General features: G+C 43.1%; 1 protein-coding gene across 2 annotated transcripts in view; it reads left to right on the plus strand.

Moving 5' to 3' along the window:
• Positions 1-19,012, plus strand: part of LOC144495656 (SWI/SNF complex subunit SMARCC1-like) — a 153,813-nt gene that overhangs the window by 66,992 nt on the left and 67,809 nt on the right. For both annotated transcript variants that reach the window (XR_013498303.1, XM_078215923.1), the window contains exons 20-21: positions 6,638-6,896; positions 14,970-15,131. Coding sequence is in view for 1 of the 2 variants with exons in the window: in XM_078215923.1 (XP_078072049.1) it covers positions 6,638-6,896; positions 14,970-15,131 (421 nt within the window). In the remaining variant the exon portion in view is untranslated. The remainder of the gene's footprint in view (positions 1-6,637; positions 6,897-14,969; positions 15,132-19,012) is intronic.

The following is a 19,012-nucleotide window of genomic DNA, read 5'->3' on the forward strand; positions in this document are numbered from 1 at the left end:
GCATATAGTGTGTTAGCTTTTATTAACAGGGGGTTGGAGTTTAAGAGCCGTGGGGTTATGCTGCAACTGTACAGGACCTTGGTGAGACCGCATTTGGAATATTGCGTGCAGTTCTGGTCACCTCACTATAAGAAGGATGTGGAAGCGCTGGAAAGAGTGCAGAGGAGATTTACCAGGATGCTGCCTGGTTTGGAGTGTCGGTCTTATGAGGAAAGGTTGAGGGAGCTGGGGCTGTTCTCTCTGGAGCGGAGGAGATTGAGGGGAGACTTAATAGAGGTTTATAAAATGATGAAGGGGATAGATCGAGTGAACGTTCAAAGACTATTTCCTCGGGTGGATGGAGCTATTACAAGGGGGCATAACTATAGGGTTCATGGTGGGAGATATAGGAAGGATATCAGAGGTAGGTTCTTCACGCAGAGAGTGGTTGGGGTGTGGAATGGACTGCCTGCAGTGATAGTGGAGTCAGACACTTTAGGAACATTTAAGCGGTTATTGGATAGGCACATGGAGCACACCAGGATGGTAGGGAGTGGGATAGCTTGATCTTGGTTTCAGATGAAGGTCGGCACAACATCGTGGGCCGAAGGGCCTGTTCTGTGCTGTAATGTTCTATGTTCTATGTTCTAAGGCGGCCTTCACGACACACGACAGCACAGAGTCGCTGAGCAGAGAGTGATAGCCAAGTTCCGCACACATGAGGACATCCTCAACCGGGATCTTGGGTTCATGTCACACTATCTGTAACCCCCACGACTTGCCTGGGCTTGCTAAATCTCACTAACTGTCCTGGCTGGAGACAGTACACATCTCTTTAACCTATGCTTAACCCTCTCTCCACTCACATTGTCTGTACCTTTAAGACTTGATGATTTGTAAGGACTCGCATTCCAACCATTATTTTGTAAATTGAGTTTGTGTCTTTATATGCCCTGTTTGTAAACAGAACTCCCACTCACCTGAAGGAGCAGTGCTCCGAAAGCTTGTGGCTTGTGCTACCAAATAAACCTGTTGGACTTTAACTTGGTGTTGAGACTTCTTAATGTGTTTACCCCAGTCCAACATCATACAACCAGGGCACGTACCTTCCCAGATCCCTCTGCCCCTTTTAGAATTACATCCTTATTTTATCTATCACGTGCTTCCAAGATGCATCACTTCACACTTCTCTGCGTGAAACTTCATCCGCCATGTGTTTGCTCATTTCATCAAACAATGTCTTTTTAAGTGTGTTGTTTTTCTCCTTACAGTTCACAACACTTCCAAGTTTTATCAACTGCAAATTTTGAAATTATGCTCTGCATACCCAAGTGCAAGTCATTAATGGAGTAAAAAATGCAGTGGTCCCAGTAACGATCCCTAGGGAACCCGACTATATACCTTTTATATGTCTGTCTTACTCTGTCAACTTCATATCCATGCTGCTACTGCCCCTTGTATTCCATAAATTTCAACTTTACTGACTAACCTGTTACATGGCACTTTATCAAATGCATTTTGGAAGTCCATGCAGACCTCCTTAATCCTCCCCCTCTATTAGCTCACTCAAGTTAGTTAAATCCTGTTTGTCTTTCACAAATCAGCGTTGGCATTCTATAATTAATCCACACTTATCGAAGTTAGTTTTGTTGCAAATTATAGTTTCTAAAAACTTTCCCACCACCAAGCTTAAACTGACCTTCCTGCATTGCCAATAAAATAAATAAAAGAACATCAACCTGAAATTTTAACTCTCTTTCTCTTCTCCACAGATACTGTCTGACCTGCTGAGTATTTTCAACCTTTTCTGTTTCAATTTCAGATTTCCACCACCTGCAGTATTTATCTTTTTTGGTAACATTTCATAATACTCCAATCCTTTGGCACCACTTTGTAGCAGGAGAGGACTGAAAGGTTAAGGTTCTGCAATTGCCTCTGCAATTTCCGTCCTTTCCTCTAGACTCGATGTATCTTGTCTGGTCTTGGTGACTTAGCAATTTTAAGCAGTCTTTTTAATACTTCAACTTCATCAATTTTTAGCTCATCCAGTGTTCTCTGGGATTTCAGCAACAACATCTTCGTTGGTAATGACAAATACAAACAACAATTTAGTAGCTCAACCATGCCATCTGCCTGTATGCATTAATCTCCTTTTTGGTCCCCAATGGCTCCATCCCTCATGATGATATTTATATGCTTACAGCAGTCTTTTGTATTTCCTTGGCTGCCAGTCTCCTCTCTTTGCTCCTCTTATTTCCTTTCTCACTACCTTCTGAACTTTTTTCAGCCTGGTTCTCTCATAGCTAACTTGTATCTTATGCACCCGTTTTCTGCTTCATTCAACTCTCCATCTCTTTCAACAGCGAGGGAGCTTTATTTAACCTATTTTGTCCCTTGTGCTTCAGGCATTCACGATGTGTGTCATGAATTTCCCTGGATATGGGCTGCCTTCTGTTTCAATAAGAATGTTTCTATGAAATGGAAACTTAAAGTAAAAGTTTAAAATGCAGTTCTGCGCAAAATACAACTTGAGTGCACTAGGCGTGCAACATTTGACGAGAACAAGTTATGCAGCTCAATAAACAATGATGTGGCCTTTTGCACCTCCATTTGTTCTAATGTGAATTCTCTATCTGTATCAGAAGAAAAAGCTGATCATGTTCAATCATTATTGCACTAAGTAGAAATGTTGAGATTTAAAATGATTTTGGGGAGGACAATTATATGAAGGCTGTTTAATTAGCAGTTTTATGATGATTTTGAGGCTTCATGGAGTGCCTAATGAACAACTGAGCTTTTAATATGGCAGCATTATAGCCAACATGTTCTGTTTGACCGATTTCTATTGTTCCTAGTGACTGGTTTGGAAAGCTGTGTTTAAATAAATGCATGAGCAGGTTCAGCTAATGACACAGCTGAGCAGCACAGTAGAAGGTCGCAGATTTAACCCTGGCCTCAGCTGGAATGGCATTTGTGGGTAGTGGCCAGTTTCTGCATGGAGAAGAAATTGACCAGAGTTCCCACTCTTAATTGCAACCCAGTAAATGTGGTATAGTTGCAGGTTTGTGAACGGTGGCATTATCTTGTTTGACTCGACCCCTTGCACAGTCGTAAAGATGCACTTGTTTCTTGTGGGCCATTCTTCCCTGTGCGGTTTCATGCTGCAAGATGCACGCTGAGGGAAGGAATTTTACTGTGTGATATAGTTCTTTATCATGGTCACAGCCTTGGGTGATGTCATTGTTGGAAGTCGGGGGGGGCGAGGAGGAATAAAATACTGGGCAGGCCAGGTGACCCAAGTTTTTCAGTTTTTTTTTGGTTTCATTTTGGTTGCAGTGTTAGAGGCAGTCGTAGAAGCAAGCTAGAAAAGAAGTCTCTTTTTTTCTTTCTCTCTTTTGCTTTGAAAATTTTACTAGCTAGCTGAAAGATAGGCTTGTTGCCATGCTGCAGTAAAGAATCTGTGTTTTGGGGAGCTGATCTGACTACAAATTGCTGAGTTTTCGACATCATTTGAAATCAGCATTCAACCTAGAGAACTGGATTCCAGTATCACCTGCTGTGCAGTGATAATCTGTTTTTAAAGGGTTTTGTTTATTGGATATTGTTTTTGACTGGAACATCTGATACATATTGGTTCAGGGTTATGCATTATTTTGGTTGTTTTGTTTTCGCTTGTAATTTATTGCCAATTTTTGTTCCATATATGTTAACATTAAACAAACTTTGTTTGATAAAACTCCTTAGTGGGTCTTTTGAATCACACCTGAAGTGGTACATATCACGGTTATCCTAGCCAAATTCAAGATGCAAAACTTATGATTCAGGCGGGTTTCTTAAAGCACTTTGGAGTTTCTAACCTGAACCATAACAATTGTCATAAAAACAGAAAATCTTCAATATTCAGCAGATCATGCAGCATCTGTGGCGCGAGAGTTATCGTTTCAACCCTAACCCTTCATCAGATCAGCGAGAACAGTAGTTCGAGAAGTTTTGATGAAGGGCTAGCAACAACCTGAAACGTTAACTTGTTTCTCTCCACAGATGTTAGTTGACCTGCTGAGTATTTCAGCATTTTCTGTTTTTGTTTCAGGTTTTCAGTATCCACAGTATTTTACTTTGTATTCATGTGAAGGAATTTTACTTTGTTTTTTGAATATGAATGATGTTGACAAGGGTATTTGTATTGCCGTTCCTAGTTATTCAGAGATACTGATTGGGGCCTCCTTGAACAGCTGCAGTCCTTGTGCTGATTCTGCTGTGAGCGGTATTCCTAATAGGATTGCTTGTTAGCCTACCACAGGGCATTGAATTGCTGAGTGTTGGATTGAATTCCTGTAGGTAGGACCAAGTAGATGATGGATTCCCTACTTTGAAGAGCATCCATGAACCAGTTGGCACTTGACCGCAGTTCAGCATCTTTCATGGTCATTTTCTCTGACAGATCTTGTCATAGTAAGAGTTCAGCTATTTTGAATGAGTTCCTTGAAGCATCCGAGAGGTTTGAAGAGGTTATTGTGGCTGAAGATGAGCATCTGTTCTTTCAACAGGCTCTTGATAAACTAGCAAATACCAGACTTGTCAGCAGAATTGGAACACTTGGGATTCAAGGTGCAGTGGCATAAATCATACAAAATTGTTGAGTAACTCAAAGCAGAGATTAATGGTGGATGCTTGTTTTTCAGGGGAAATATTCAGTGGTGTTCCCCTGGGTTGAAACGGTAGTGGAAACCATTGCAATTATTGCTTTGAAAAGATGATGACCCAAATATGTGAGTGGAAAACATTTAAAGCACAATAGAAAATGAGTGGTACTTTCGGAGGGGCAAAGGGAATAGCCCTGCCTAAGAACATGGATAGGAGCTGAAGTAGGCCATTTGACTCTTTGAGCCTGCTTTGCCATTCAACAAGAACATGGCTGATCATCTATCCCGCACTGCACCTTCCTGCACTATCCCGACATTCTTTACTTTCCTTAGCTCCCAAGCATCTATCTGCCACTGTCTAGAATATACTTAATGACGGAGCATCCCAGCTGTCTGGGATAGCAAATGTCAAAGATTGACAAGTGTCTGTGAAAATCTCCTTATCTACTTCCTATATCTCTAACCTCTTAATCTGAGAAAGGGTCCCTTTCGCTAACCACACCCTATATATATAAAAAAAAGAAACCCTCAAACCCCCTACCTACCCATCAACACTCGTGTCAAGGAACTCCAGATAACCCTCCCCCAGCAACCCACCTACTACCACCCCCCCCCCCCCAGATACTTACTCAACAACATGCACACACAACCTCCCCAGCTCAAACACAGAAAAAAAGAAACATGCTCAGACACAACTACTCCCCAATGCACACACCACCTTGACATCCACCCCAACCCCGGGAACACAACCACGTCCCCAACTTAATAGCCCCCTGTCCCTAACACTCATCTCCTCAACAAACGCCCCTCCCCAACCACCTAAAATACAGCAGAACCCATACATCCACTGTCCCTTGCCCAGGGGCACCCACCAATTACCCCCTATAACTAAACCAGTCAGAATCCACCAGATCAAATGTCCGGACACTTCGGTAACATTTGCCCCCCTGAAGAAATCTGAGAAAATGGAACAGGAGCTGGGTGGAAACCCACAGGGAAACCCACAGGGAAGAGGCTAACCACCGAGTAACCATACGTTGAGGCAAGACCATTCTGCCCACTGAATCTGCTCCAACAACAACTACCACTAAAGATGGGTTAATCCCATTTTCCTACATGGGTTCCAGATCAGGGAATATGAAGAGATCTCAAAGGCCCACCCAAATGTTGGAAAATCTAGATCTATGCATCCATTGTGTTTATAGCTGCCTTTTTTCAAACCCAGGATGGAATTATCAGGACTGCAGGGCCTGGACCTGTCAACATTTAGTCTCATCAGAGCTTTCATGGACGTAATAGCTGCAATTTTTCTGGCATGCCCGCCCTGGAATTGGGGTGGGCGAGGCTTGCAGAATGGCATTCTCCGTTGGCCTTGTGGTGGGATCTCACCACCTAGCTCGCTCAGGGCTCGTAAAATTCCGGCAAATGTGTGGAATGACCTCTTTATCCTCCACCATTCTGTGATGTTTACCAAGGAAGGAGGAAATTGCATGAGTTGGTATGGTCATTCATTGCTCAATTGGTGTCCTTTCATTAGCAATGATGCATTCTTGAGTTGGGGTGGGTGGGGGGGTGTCGGGGGCAATTGGGGAGGAGTGGGGTTTTGCTTGATGTGCAAGTAGTGCAATGGACAAGAATCTACTTGAGGGTTTCAGTCATGTTTGGCATGGGAGAAATGAGCTTTATTAATCTGAGTTCTGTAGATGACTGCATGAGTGTGAACTGACAGCTAAAAATTAGGAGAGAAAAATGTGCCAGTGCTTGTCATTTCATTGTTTTTACACACTTACACGGTTGTCTGAAGAGAAGGGTGGTGAAGAAAAATTTAAGATTCAATTGGATGGTTATTTGAGGGACTAAATGATCAAGGTTTCAGTGTTTGGTATTGGCCACATGAATCGCACAATCTGCTCATGCCCTGAAGTTTCCCAAATGCCTTAATTGACTGCAAATATAATTTGTAAATGTTACTGACTTTTTTGAACCAAAACTAAGTTTACCCTTTTCCTTTGTAGGCTCTGGAAATGTACAAAGATGACTGGAATAAAGTATCTGAGCATGTCGGGAGCCGTACTCAGGATGAGTGCATATTGAACTTTCTGCGACTGCCCATTGAAGACCCTTACTTGGAAGACACTGACTCCTCACTTGGCCCTCTGGCCTTTCAGCCTGTGCCTTTCAGCCAGTCTGGGAATCCTGTCATGAGCACTGTGGCGTTTCTGGCCTCTGTTGTGGATCCCCGAGTGGCTGCAGCTGCTGCCAAGGCTGCTTTGGGTAAGCAGTGTTCTGCAGTCTGTGTTATCTGATGTTATTTATGAAGGCCTGCCCTTTCAGCCTTGCCCCTCACCCGAGGTGTGGTGATGCTCCGGTTAAACCACCAACAGTTAGTTCTCCTCCAAGGGGAGAGCAGCCTTTTGTCATGTGGGATTATGGTGACTTCACCTTTTAATGTGAACAAGCCCTGCTTGAAAATGAAGATTTGTAAGAAAGTCAAACTGAAAGCAAGTTGAAGACAGAGAAAACTGTTTGTTTATTTTGACTTTAGATGATTTAACTAAAATGATTGGTCCACAAACCTTCACCAAGCAAGCTGTTTCTTTGAACAGTTCAGATTTGTTGTTTCCACTACTTGACCTCAAAGTAAATTGCACCTTAATCAGAATAGTGCAATTTCATAGGTTCAAATGGGCAGGAAATAAAATGAAAAATTATGTCCCTATCTTCCATCAGGATTTACCATTGGCTATCCTTTCCTACACTGTTTGCTACCTTGTTCTCCTCTGACTGGTTTTCTTTAATTCACCTTTCATTATCTTCATTCGGGCCTTCAACTTGCTTTATAAAAAATTGTGTGCCATTTGTGCTTACTGGCTATATTCCAGCTGGGATGGAGGGTAGGTCATCTATAAAATAGCCTGTGCTTGATATTTTTGAAATCCAATGAGGTTGTGCTCTGCCTTTGCCGAGCATTCAAGTTACTGATGTACTGTTAGATGCATGCTCTGGAATTTTATTTGGTTGACCTTTCGAGTGACAAACTTTTTCTTTGGTTATGAACTGACTGGTGAGCTTGTGTACAATCCTAACAAACGATCTTTATTGGTCCAGTTGTGGCCTTTTGCACATTTTACCCTTTTTTTCAGAAGCCACATTTCTAGCTGCAGTTGATAAGCATTGTTTTCCAAGAATAATAAGGTTGGAATGAAATTCAGTGTTGTTACATTGGCAGGCTGTGTTTTAATAGAGTTCTGATCTTTGTGTCATTGATTTTTGGCATTACCTGGTACTGTTTTTATTCACAAAAAAACTTGCATGGATATAAAAGCAAAATACAGCAGATGCTGGAATCTGAAACAAAAACAAAAAATGCTGGAAAACTGAGCAGGTTTGGCAGCATCTGTGGAGAGAGAAAATGGAGTTAATGTTTCAAGTCTGTATGACTTCTTCAGAGCTAAAGAGCGAGAAATGTGATGGATTGTATACTGTATAAGAGGGGCTGGAGCAGAGTAGAAGCTCACTGATGAGTGGGAACTAGGAGACATTGCAACAAAGATGTGTAGGTCACGACAGAGGAAGCATTAATGGCAGAGAAGGTGCTAGTAGTTGCATTAGGTAAGATATCAATGTGTTATTGGGAGAATAGGTAGGTGCTCAGTGAAAGCAAAATCTTAAGTACAAGTGATATCTGCTCTGGTGGGGCAGGGGTGGTTTGCATTGGGATAAAAAATTATTTTGGATATTTTTTTTAAAAAAAGTCAAGATGAGGACTAAGGTCACAGCCTAAAGTTGTTCAACTCGGTGTTGAATCCTGAGGACTGTAATGTGCCTAATCAGAAGATGAGGTGTTGCTCCTCTAGTTGGGCTTCACTGGAGCATTGTAGGGTGTCAAAGATGGGGCATGAGAGCAAGTTGCTGAGTTGAAATGGCAAGTGACAGGAAAGTTGCGGGTTGAGCGAAGGTGTTCCGCAGAGTGGTCACCCAGTCTGTGTTTAGTCTTGTGGGAGCAGCAAATACAATAGACCAAATTGAAGGAAATGCAAGTGAAATGTTGCTTCATCTGAAAGGAGTGTTTGGGGCTTTGAACGGTGAGGAGAAAGGTAAAAGGGATTGCATGGCAAGGAGATGAAAAGTTTGTGGGGGTGAAGGAGGAGTGAACCAGGGCGTCGTGAAGGGAGCAGTCTCTGAGATGGTGAGGGGTGAAGGGAAGGTGTTTCTCATGGTGGCATCATGCTGGAATTAAGACCATAAGACATAGGAGCGGAAGTAAGGCCATTCGGCCCATCGAGTCCACTCCACCATTCAATCATGGTTGATTTCAACTCCATTTACCCGCTCTCTCCCCATAGCCCTTAATTCCTCGAGAAATCAAGAATTTATCAATTTCTGTCTTGAAGACGCTCAACGTCTCGGCCTCCACAGCCCTCTGTGGCAATGAATTCCACAGACCCACCACTCTCTGGCTGAAGAAATTTCTCCTCATCTCTGTTCTAAAGTGACTCCCTTTTATTCTAAGGCTGTGCCCCCGCGTCCTAGTCTCCCCTGTTAATGGAAACAACTTCCCTACGTCCATCCTATCTAAGCCGTTCATTATCTTGTAAGTTTCTATCAGATCTCCCCTCAACCTCCTAAACTCCAATGAATATAATCCCACGATCCTCAGACGTTCATCGTATGTCAGGCCTACCATTCCTGGGATCATCCGTGTGAATCTCCGCTGGACCCGCTCCAGTGCCAGTATGTCCTTCCTGAGGTGTGGGGCCCAAAATTGCTCACAGTACTCCAAATGGGGCCTAACCAGTGCTTTATAAAGCCTCAGAAGTACATCCCTGCTTTTGTATTCCAAGCCTCTTGAGATAAATGACAACATTACATTTGCTTTCTTAATTACGGACTCAACCTGCAAGTTTACCTTTAGAGAATCCTGGACTAGGACTCCCAAGTCCCTTTGCACTTTAGCATTATGAATTTTGTCACCGTTTAGAAAATAGTCCATGCCTCTATTCTTTTTTCCAAAGTGTACGACCTCGCACTTGCCCACGTTGAATTTCATCAGCCACTTCTTGGACCACTCTCCTAAACTGTCTAAATCTTTCTGCAGCCTCCCCACCTCCTCAATACTACCTGCCCCTCCACCTTGGTGGAGGATGATCCTTTGAAAGTGGAGACTGATGGAATGGAAGTTAAGGACAAGGGAGGGGAAGAGGAGTGGGAAATGGGTTGACCTGGTTGAGTGCCCTGTCAATCAGTGTGGACAACCTTTGAGGAAAAAGACAGACATGTCAGAAGTGCCATTTTTGAAGGTAGCAACGTCGGAATGTGACAGGTGGAAAAGCTGGGAGAATGGGTTTGAGTCCATGCAGGATGTGGAGTGAGAGGAACTGTAGTCGAGATAGCTGTGGGAGTTGGTGGGCTTGGAATGAATCTTGAATGAATGGTCAGTCTATCACTGGAAATTGAGTCAGAGAATCACAGAATAACACAGTGCAGAAGAGGCCATTTGGCCCATCGAATCTGAACCGATACGTGAGAACTGCCTGATCAACCTACCTACCTAATCTCAGCAGCTGGTAGTTAGCCTTGAATGTTATCTTGTGCCAAGTGCTCATCCAGGTACTTTTTAAAGGATAAGGTAACTCCCCTCCATTCCAGACTGTCACCATGCTCTGGCCCCATATTACTTTCTGAACTGTGACATCACCTCCAAACTAGAGCATGAAGCAGCACTGATAGTCATTCACATAATGGAGAAGAGTTCCGGGAGTGTGCCCGAGTAGGACTGGAACATAACCACAGAAGGACAGGCATATCTGAACATCCCGTATAAAGACGGGTGTAACTGGGGGGCCCATGCAGGGTTATCCATGGCTACGCCTTTTATTTACAGGAAGCGAGAAAACTGAAAGGTAACATTGTTGAGTGACAGAACAAGTTCAGTCAGGCGGAGGTGAGTGGTGGTGGGGCGGGATTGTTCAGGCCTCTGCTCAAGGAAGAAGTGAGCCCTTTGAAGCTCCTGGCGGGGGATGAAAGTGTAGAGAGATTGAACATCCATGGTGAAAAGGAAGCAGTTTGGGCCAGCAAAAATCAATGCCCCCCTGGTTATTGAACACTCTACTAAGGGGAAAAATTCCTTCCTATCCATATTCCTCAATTTTGTAACACCTTGATCAGGTCCCCACTCCGCCTTCTCTGCTCAAAGGAAGAGGGCAATCGTATCAGCCCCAGCACTTCAATAGATGTTCTTCAGTATTGTCTTGGCCCAACCATCTACTTCATCAGTGACCTTCTCTCCAATATGAGGTCAGAAGTGGGATGCTTGCTAATTGCACAATTGGCTATGACTTGGATACTGAAGCAGTCTGTGCTTGTATGCAGCAAGACTTGGGCAACACTTGGGCTTGGGCCAATCTGTGGCAAATTGCATTTGCACCACACAAGTGCCAGATAATGACCACCTCTAAATAGAGAACTGAACCATCTCCCCTTGACCTTCAACGCGGCTAGAAATTCTACATTGAGTAATCTAACTCCTCAAAGCCTCTTGACCAACTGAGTCACAAGTTAGGAGCGTGATGGAATACTGTCCACTTGGGTGAATGCAGCACAAACAACACTCTAACATCAGCATCATCCAGGGAAAATAGCCCATTTGATCGGCACTGCATCTACCACCTTAAACATTCAAATCCTTCACCATGCACATTGTGTGTACCATGTACACAAGATGTACAGCATCAACTTGCCAAGGTTCCTTCGACAGCACTTGTGAAACTCATGATCTCTACCACCTTAAAGGACATGATCTCTAGCCCCATGAAGGATGAGGACAGGACAGTGGATGCATGGGAACATCAACTGAAAGTTCTTTCCAAGTAATACCACCCTGACGTGGAACTATATTGTCATTCCTCACAATGGTTGGGTCAAAACCCTGGAACATCCTTCCTAAAAGTTCTGTTGGCATACCCACACCAGCTAAATGTAGCAGTCATAAAGGTGGCTCACCTACATCTTTTTGAGGCAATTTGGAGTAAGTAGTAAATGCCTACCTTGCCAATGATCTAACATCCCATGAATGAGCAACAAAAATCCATTTTCGTTATGCACACCTTTCAATCACTTCTTGGTTGCATGAACAATCTTGTACAGTTATTTTCTTGTTTTAACTTGTGTTTAAATTAGGATAAGAGCTGGGATGGTGAAGGACAACAGCTGCCAGCAACCTATATGCTGTTGTAAACAAATCAACCAAGTTCTCGAGCATCATCTTGGGCTCCTTCAGGCCCCAGTAGGAGGGACAAAAGGTGGATAAAAATATTTTTTCTTTTGTAAGCCTCTGTAAGGGAGACGAGGCATGGGGGACATGTTGCTTTGTCACCAGGGTAAATATGTGCATTTACTGAGCCAGATTTATCAAATTTGGTTGATGGGTCTTTAAAATATTAATGAGACAACGGCGAACAGTCCTTGTCTGACCTTGTTAGAGCTTTACTGTTTAATGAGCTGTCGGCCTTCACTCTGCCACACATGATTAGGGCAGATTAATGTGAAGCTTGTCTTTGGCTGTAACAATGAAATTGAATAAATGGAATAATTTGATTGTTTTGTTACCTTCCCTTTTAGAAGGGTGTATTTTTGTTGAAATTTCATGTCCTGGAAGATGATACCTGTACAACTGTGGTGACCTGTGTTTACTGCTGGAGCCAGCAGGAAAGAAGACAAACAACTTATTTAACCCCTGTAATTGCTGCAATTTGAGAGAGTTGGGAGTAATTGGAGTAGGCATATCAATGGGAGAGTTGTTTTTTAGTGTTCGGCGTGCCCTTTAGCTGCATGTTTCACACCAGAAGATCTGGTTGATCTCCTTTCTGAATTTCAAATCCAGAGATTCTCTCCTTAAACAACTTTGGCTTGCTATCACTTGGCTTCAGAATCACCTGAAGAACCTGCCTTTTCAACACAAGGATACATGAGAGAAATTGGGACAGTTCTCCTTGGAGAGAAGAGGGTTGACGGGAGATTTCATAGAGCTGCTCAAAATCATGAGTGGGTGCTGGGCAGGATAGATGAGGAGAAACTGCTTCCCCTCGCAAAAGGATGAAGAACAGGAGGGCACAGATTTCAGGTGATTTAGAAAATCAGCAAATATGATTTTTTTAGACAACGAGTGGTTTGGGTCTCGAATACACTGCCTGGAAATGCGGTGGAGGCACATTGGGTATCCAGGAGGGCACTAGATGATTACTTGAATAGAAACAATATACAAGGGTACAGGGAAAAGGCAGGAGTGGCACTAAGTCATAATGCTTGTTTGGAGAGCTCGTGCAAACACACTGGACCAAATGGCCTCCTTCTGTGCCATAACAGTGCTGTGATTCTGTGACTTGCACATCCTCCCATTATGCTTTTCTTCACCTTAGCAATACGCTCTTCATCTTTTGAACTCTAGGATATTACTACAACTAGCAGTGAGGAATTAATTTTTTTTAAATTCACTTTACGGGGATGAGAGTGCTGCTGGCTAGACAGAAATTTATTGCCCATCCCTAATTGCCCTCGAGAAGGTGACCGTGAGCTGACTTCTTGAACTGCTGGAGTCCCTGAGGTGCAGGTGCACCTACTGTGCTGTTAGGGATTGAGTTCCAGGATTTTTACTCAGTAACAAGTGAAGGAGCAGTGAGATATTTCCAAATCAGGATGATGAGTGATTTGGAGAGGAACCTCTCGGTGGTGGTGTTCCCAGATAACTGCTGCTTTTGTCCATTTAGATCAGCGGTCTCCAAACTCCGATCCGGAAGTGGCCCGCGGGCCGTAGTTTGGAGACCCCTGATTTAGATGATAGTTGTCCCAAATTTGGACGGTGCTGTCTAAGTTTTTAAGTTTACTTAGTGTCACAAGCAGACTTACATGAAGTTACTTTGAAAATCCCCCAGTTGCGCCACACTCTGGCACCTGTTCGGGTACGCTGAGGGAGAATTTAGCATGGCCAATGCACCTAACCAGCACGTCTTTTGGCTGTGGGAGGAAACCTACGCAGATACAGAGAGGACATGCAATTTCCACACACACTGACCCAAGCTGGGAATTGAACCCGGGTCCCTGGTGCTGTGAGGCAGTGGTGTTAACCGCTGTGCCGTCCCCAAAAGGAATCTTGGCGAGTTCCTGCAGTGCATCTTGTAGATGGTGCACACTGCTGTCACTGTTTGGTCGTGGTGGGGGGATTGAATGTTTGTGGGCAGGATAGCAATCAAGCGGGCTTCTTTGTTCAGGATGGTGTCGAGCTTCCTGAGTGGTGTTGGAGCTGCATTCATCCAGGCAAGTGGAGAGTATTCCATTACACTCAAGACTTGTGCCTTGTAGATAGTGGACAGGCTTTGGTAACCACAATATTTATATGGCTCGATCCACTTTAGTTTTTAGTCAATGGTAACCCATTGGGGGATTGAGCAATGGTAATGCCATTGAATGTCGGGGGTTAATGGTTAAATACCCTCTTGCTGGAGATGGTCATTGCCTGGCACTTATGTGGCACAAATGTTACTCGTCACCCAAACCTGGTTGTTGGAAATGTGCCATCATTATCTGGTCTGGCCTTCATGTGATTCCAAACCCACAGCAATGTAGCCAATGTTTAAACCTTGTTACGATCTTTGTTTTGAGCAGAGTTTTTGTGCATAATTCCTGAGTGTTCTGGTAGTATAATTGTATTTTGGTCAGGAGATCACAGAGCCATCCATATGACTGGTTAATCAGTTGTTCTTTGTTTCCTATGAAGTTTCAGGAGATGCAGGAACTTGACTCTTTGCTGTTACATTTCCTATTAACCAACTTATGCTGCAGTGTGCTCTATGTTTTTGCCTTTAAGTGGGAAGTGTGGCTACCATCTTTTATTCATGCTATCATTCTGTCACAGAAGGAGTATAATGGATAATGGTTGTCTGATTATAACCTACAATTTTAAACTACAAAAGCTGGTAACCAGGCACAGTAATGAGACGTGTGTAAATGGAACTTTTTTGGAGCACTGATAATTTGAATGATAAGGGGATCAAGGGTTATGGGGATGAGAAAATATCAGCCATGATTGAGTGGCAGAGCTGGGTTGAGTGGCCTTATTCTGTTCCTATGTCTTATGGTCTAAAATAATTCAATATTTTGCAACACAATTGATGTAACTGTAGCCACAAAGCATGGTATTGTTTTAAATCTTTTCTATTTTAATGCGTTTCTGGGTTGCATATAGTAAAGAGGGACTATTAGAGTTGGATTTGTAAGAATGCCTGAGTGAGGAGTTGAGCATCGTTGCATTAGTTGGATGCTTTTTTGAGTAATTGTATTTCTCTTTCACAGAGGAATTTTCCCATGTGAGGGAAGAGGTGCCAGTTGAACTGGTGGAGGCTCATGTGAAGAAGGTACAAGAGATGGCCCGGTCTTCTGGGAAAGTGGATCCTTCATATGGCCTGGAAAACAGTGGCATCGCAGGCACTGCCCCAGAGGAACCAGAGAAAACAGGTAAGTTAAAATGCCTTCAATGCTTTTTTCCTGCAAATACACAGCTCTATATTCAGGACAAGACTCCCTTGCTCTGTCGGTGGTGATGTGATTATGTACGGCCATTGTGACTTGTATGAGGCTAAGTTTTCCCCGTCCCGCGCCACTGTCTACGCTGCTCTTGCTTGCTTTATAAGAGAGCTGCATTTAAAAACAAACTTGTGTTCCCAAGCAATATTCTGGCTGATTTTCAGCTTGGAAGTTAGCTTCACAAAGAAACAAAATACTGCAAACGCTAAATCTAAAATAACAGCAGGATTCTTGAAGTACAAGAGCAGCATCTGTGGAGAGCAAAACCGAGTTGATGTCACAGGTCTCTGATCTTTCTTCAGAATCAAGGAATGATAGATATGTAACAGTTTGTGAGCAAGTGAAAGCGGGGGGGAGGGGCGGTGTGGGGGCAGGATGGAAAAATAAAAAGGAAGGCCTCTGATGGGGTGCAGGGTAGGAGACAAGGTTTCATGGTGCAAAATCCAAGGAGGAAATGTTTGAACCCTTGCACGGTGAGAAAGGAGATAAAAGGGCAAGTGTTGAATCTCCTGCACTTGCATGGAAAGGGAGGAGATATTGGGGATGACCGAGGAATGGATTGGAGGGAATAGCCCCTTTGGAACGCTGAGAGGGAGAGGATGGGGAAGATGTTCGGTGGTAGCATTGCACTGGAGGTGGCAGAAATAGTGCAGGATAATCCCTTTTAACACAGGCTGGTAGGTGGAAGGTGAGAACCAGCGCAGGGGGAAAGGGATGGGGTGAGAGTAAAAGTCCCTCAAATAGATAGGAAACAGTACAGGACCCTGTCAACCACACTGAGGGAAGTGAGAGTTGAAAAAATATCAGAAGATGTTACTTTCCATACAAGTGCTTACTTTGTGGAGAACAAATATACGAGGTGACAGCTTTGTGACACATATCTGTTCAATTCATAAGCATGACCTTGAGCTTCCTGTCGCTTGTCATTGCAATTTTCTACCTTGCTCCCACTCTGGCGTTTCCTTGACCTGCTATGGTGTTCCTCAAGCGCACATCGAGCTTCTATGGAACAGTACTTAGCCTTTCGACTTGGCCCTCGACAGCCTTCTGGATTCAACGTTGAGTTTCACAATTTCAGATCATAACCTCTGCCTCTGTTTTGTTTATTTGTTTTATTATTGTTGTTCTAGTTTCTTAACTTATTTTTTTCACTTTGAATGTGAACATCTATCCATTCACATCTCATTTGGATAGATCTTTTGTTTCTTTACCCACACTTGCTTGATCAAATAGAATAATTTGTGGTTTGGGGCCCTGTTAATTGAAAATTCACCCTGTGACTTTGAGTTTAATCTCCCCAAGTGACCTGGTTAAATATGCAACATAGTTTTTTGTTCTGAAGCAATCTTTTCATTTATATCTTGCCTTAATTAGAATGCTACCATTGACATTAATTTGTCTTAGTTCCAGCAGCAATTATGACTTTTTAGAAATCTGCTGTTCATAGTAAATAGCATATTTAATCTACCTTTAAGGCTTGCAGTGAAATTAAATTTGCTACTGTAGTGGTTATGGCTTGGTATTGGAGCAATGTGGGAAATCTTTCTCCTTTGTTTCCCCACCCATCTTTTCTTTTCTCCTTTCTCCTGGACCGTATGAAATGTACTGAGCACCTGCCAGACAGTTTGCAGTCTGACCTACTGTTGGGAGGAATGCAGTAACTCTAAATAATTGCTTAGAGTGAAAAATCATGTTGTGGAGCATCATGCACGTGTGCTGCACGTATTGGAGCTACACTGACTGATGGGTAAATACCACACACACAGTGTAGCACTGAACTGTCTCAACACAATTGCTGATTTGCGCTTCGCTGGGGACTGTTCGGGACACTGTCAGAAATAAAAATCAGCTGGGTGTTCTGTTGCCTGTCTGAAGTCTCACCTCCCAACCCTACATCCTGATTTACTGAATCCCACGGGAAGCACTGAAGGGCATGTAAAATAGACTTATTCAGGAGCTTCAATGCATTCTCGGGGCAACGTCAATTCTGTTTATTCAGTGCTGCAAACCACCTGGTCTTTGCAGCTTCTGCCATCATCTTTAAAGAAATTTAAATCTGTGACATTAGCTGACTCCTGTGGATTCCTTGAAATTAAAGTGTTGACATTTGACTGCTAATATGACTGAGTACAAGTGACATGCTGATAATTGCTGCTTTGATTTGTTTCCCTGTGCTCTCTATAAATAGTGACTTACTAGATAAGGAATTGCAGATAGGGACGTTCTCTATTGAGAGAGCTGCTTGAAGTCAATTCATTTTATTTTAGTCTCAGTTGCTTGTAATTTCCTGATTGAAATTTCATGTTTAAGTTTTTGTGGAGCAATCAAGTTTTTTTTTGGCCTTCGGCTTTCAGGAGGGCAGAAACAATCCCAACCTGCTTTGAGAACTAAGTATCTGTAGTTTTTTTTATACTTAAATGCTCCCTCCATGTTATCACTTCTTTCAATTACATTTCAGAGGAAATTGAAAATGATCTGGAGCAGAAAATATTGAACATTACGAAGTAGTAGAATTTGAGATCTGGTGGAGGAACTGGCTCCAGTATAGTCGACTGAAACTTGAGTTTTGAATAGATTTTTATTAAATAAGTTTATGGATATTGAAATGAGGATCAAAATTGGATGTGTCAAGTTGTGGTACAGATCAACCATGATCTAATAGAATGGCAGAACAGGTTTGAGAGACAAAGCAGTCCCCTAGTTCGTATTTTGTGCTTTTTTTTTTTGAGGTTGTTGTACTGTATTAGTAAAATATCCCAAGATGCTTCACAGGAACTGCCAGGCAAAATTTGATTGGGGCAGGCAGTCTTGGTTGAAGAGTTCGGTTTTAATGAGTTTCCTGAAAGTGTGAAGAGCGGTGGATAAGCTGAATTCAGTCTTTAAATGGCACCATCAACAGCAGCGTGAAGGAAATCAGAGATGCTTAAGGCACCAGAATAAGAACTCGTGGATCGTTAATGAACTGGAGGAGTTTATAGAGATGGTGGGGGAGAACCATGAAGGGATTTTTAAGAGTTTTAAATAATGAGGTGTTGTTGTGTTGTGAGCTAGTACTGGCCACTGAGCACAGGAGTTGAGGGGGGAGTGGAACTTGGTATGAGCAACCCAGTTTAGGATCTGCTGACCTTCTTCTGGTCAAGATGTGAAGTGGATGACAAATGGATGCTGATTACTACTTTTAGCTGCTTTCATGTTAAGTTCTCACTACCTATCCTTTCCCTAAATAAATATTCACCATGAAGGTTCACTGCACAAGTGAGTATTCTGTCCAGTGTGTCCTTGGCGAAAGGAATCGGAAATTAATCCCACTTTCACCTTTTGTCCTGGTGGTGCAAGCTTCTGCAGCCATTGACCTGTCACTGGCTCAGCATAGGTGCTTTGTATCTCCCTGGCATCATACTTCATGGGTGGCACCGTGGTTCGCACTGCTGCCTCACAGCGCCAGGGACCCGGGTTCGATTCCCGACTTGGGTCATTGTCTATATGGAGTTTGCACATTCTCCCCGTGTCTGCGTGGGTTTCCTCCGGGTGCTCTGGTTTCCGCCCACAGTCTGAACGATGTGCTGGTTAGGTGCATTGACCCGAACAGGCACCAAAATGTGGTGACTAAGGGAATTTACAGTAACTTCATTGCAGCGTTAATGTAAGCTTTACTTGTGACTAATAAATAGACTGAACTAAACTTTTATTTGGTAGAAAGATTATGCTGTCGTATAGCTTCATTGTTTCAGTACCCTTTTAGTGAGACTGTTATCCACGTGAGCCTCAACATTGTGTATACAGCCATTTATTCAAACACTGAACACCTATAC

The sequence above is a fragment of the Mustelus asterias genome, chromosome 7 (assembly GCF_964213995.1).
Source record: "Mustelus asterias chromosome 7, sMusAst1.hap1.1, whole genome shotgun sequence".
In the NCBI taxonomy this organism is placed as follows: domain Eukaryota; kingdom Metazoa; phylum Chordata; class Chondrichthyes; order Carcharhiniformes; family Triakidae; genus Mustelus; species Mustelus asterias.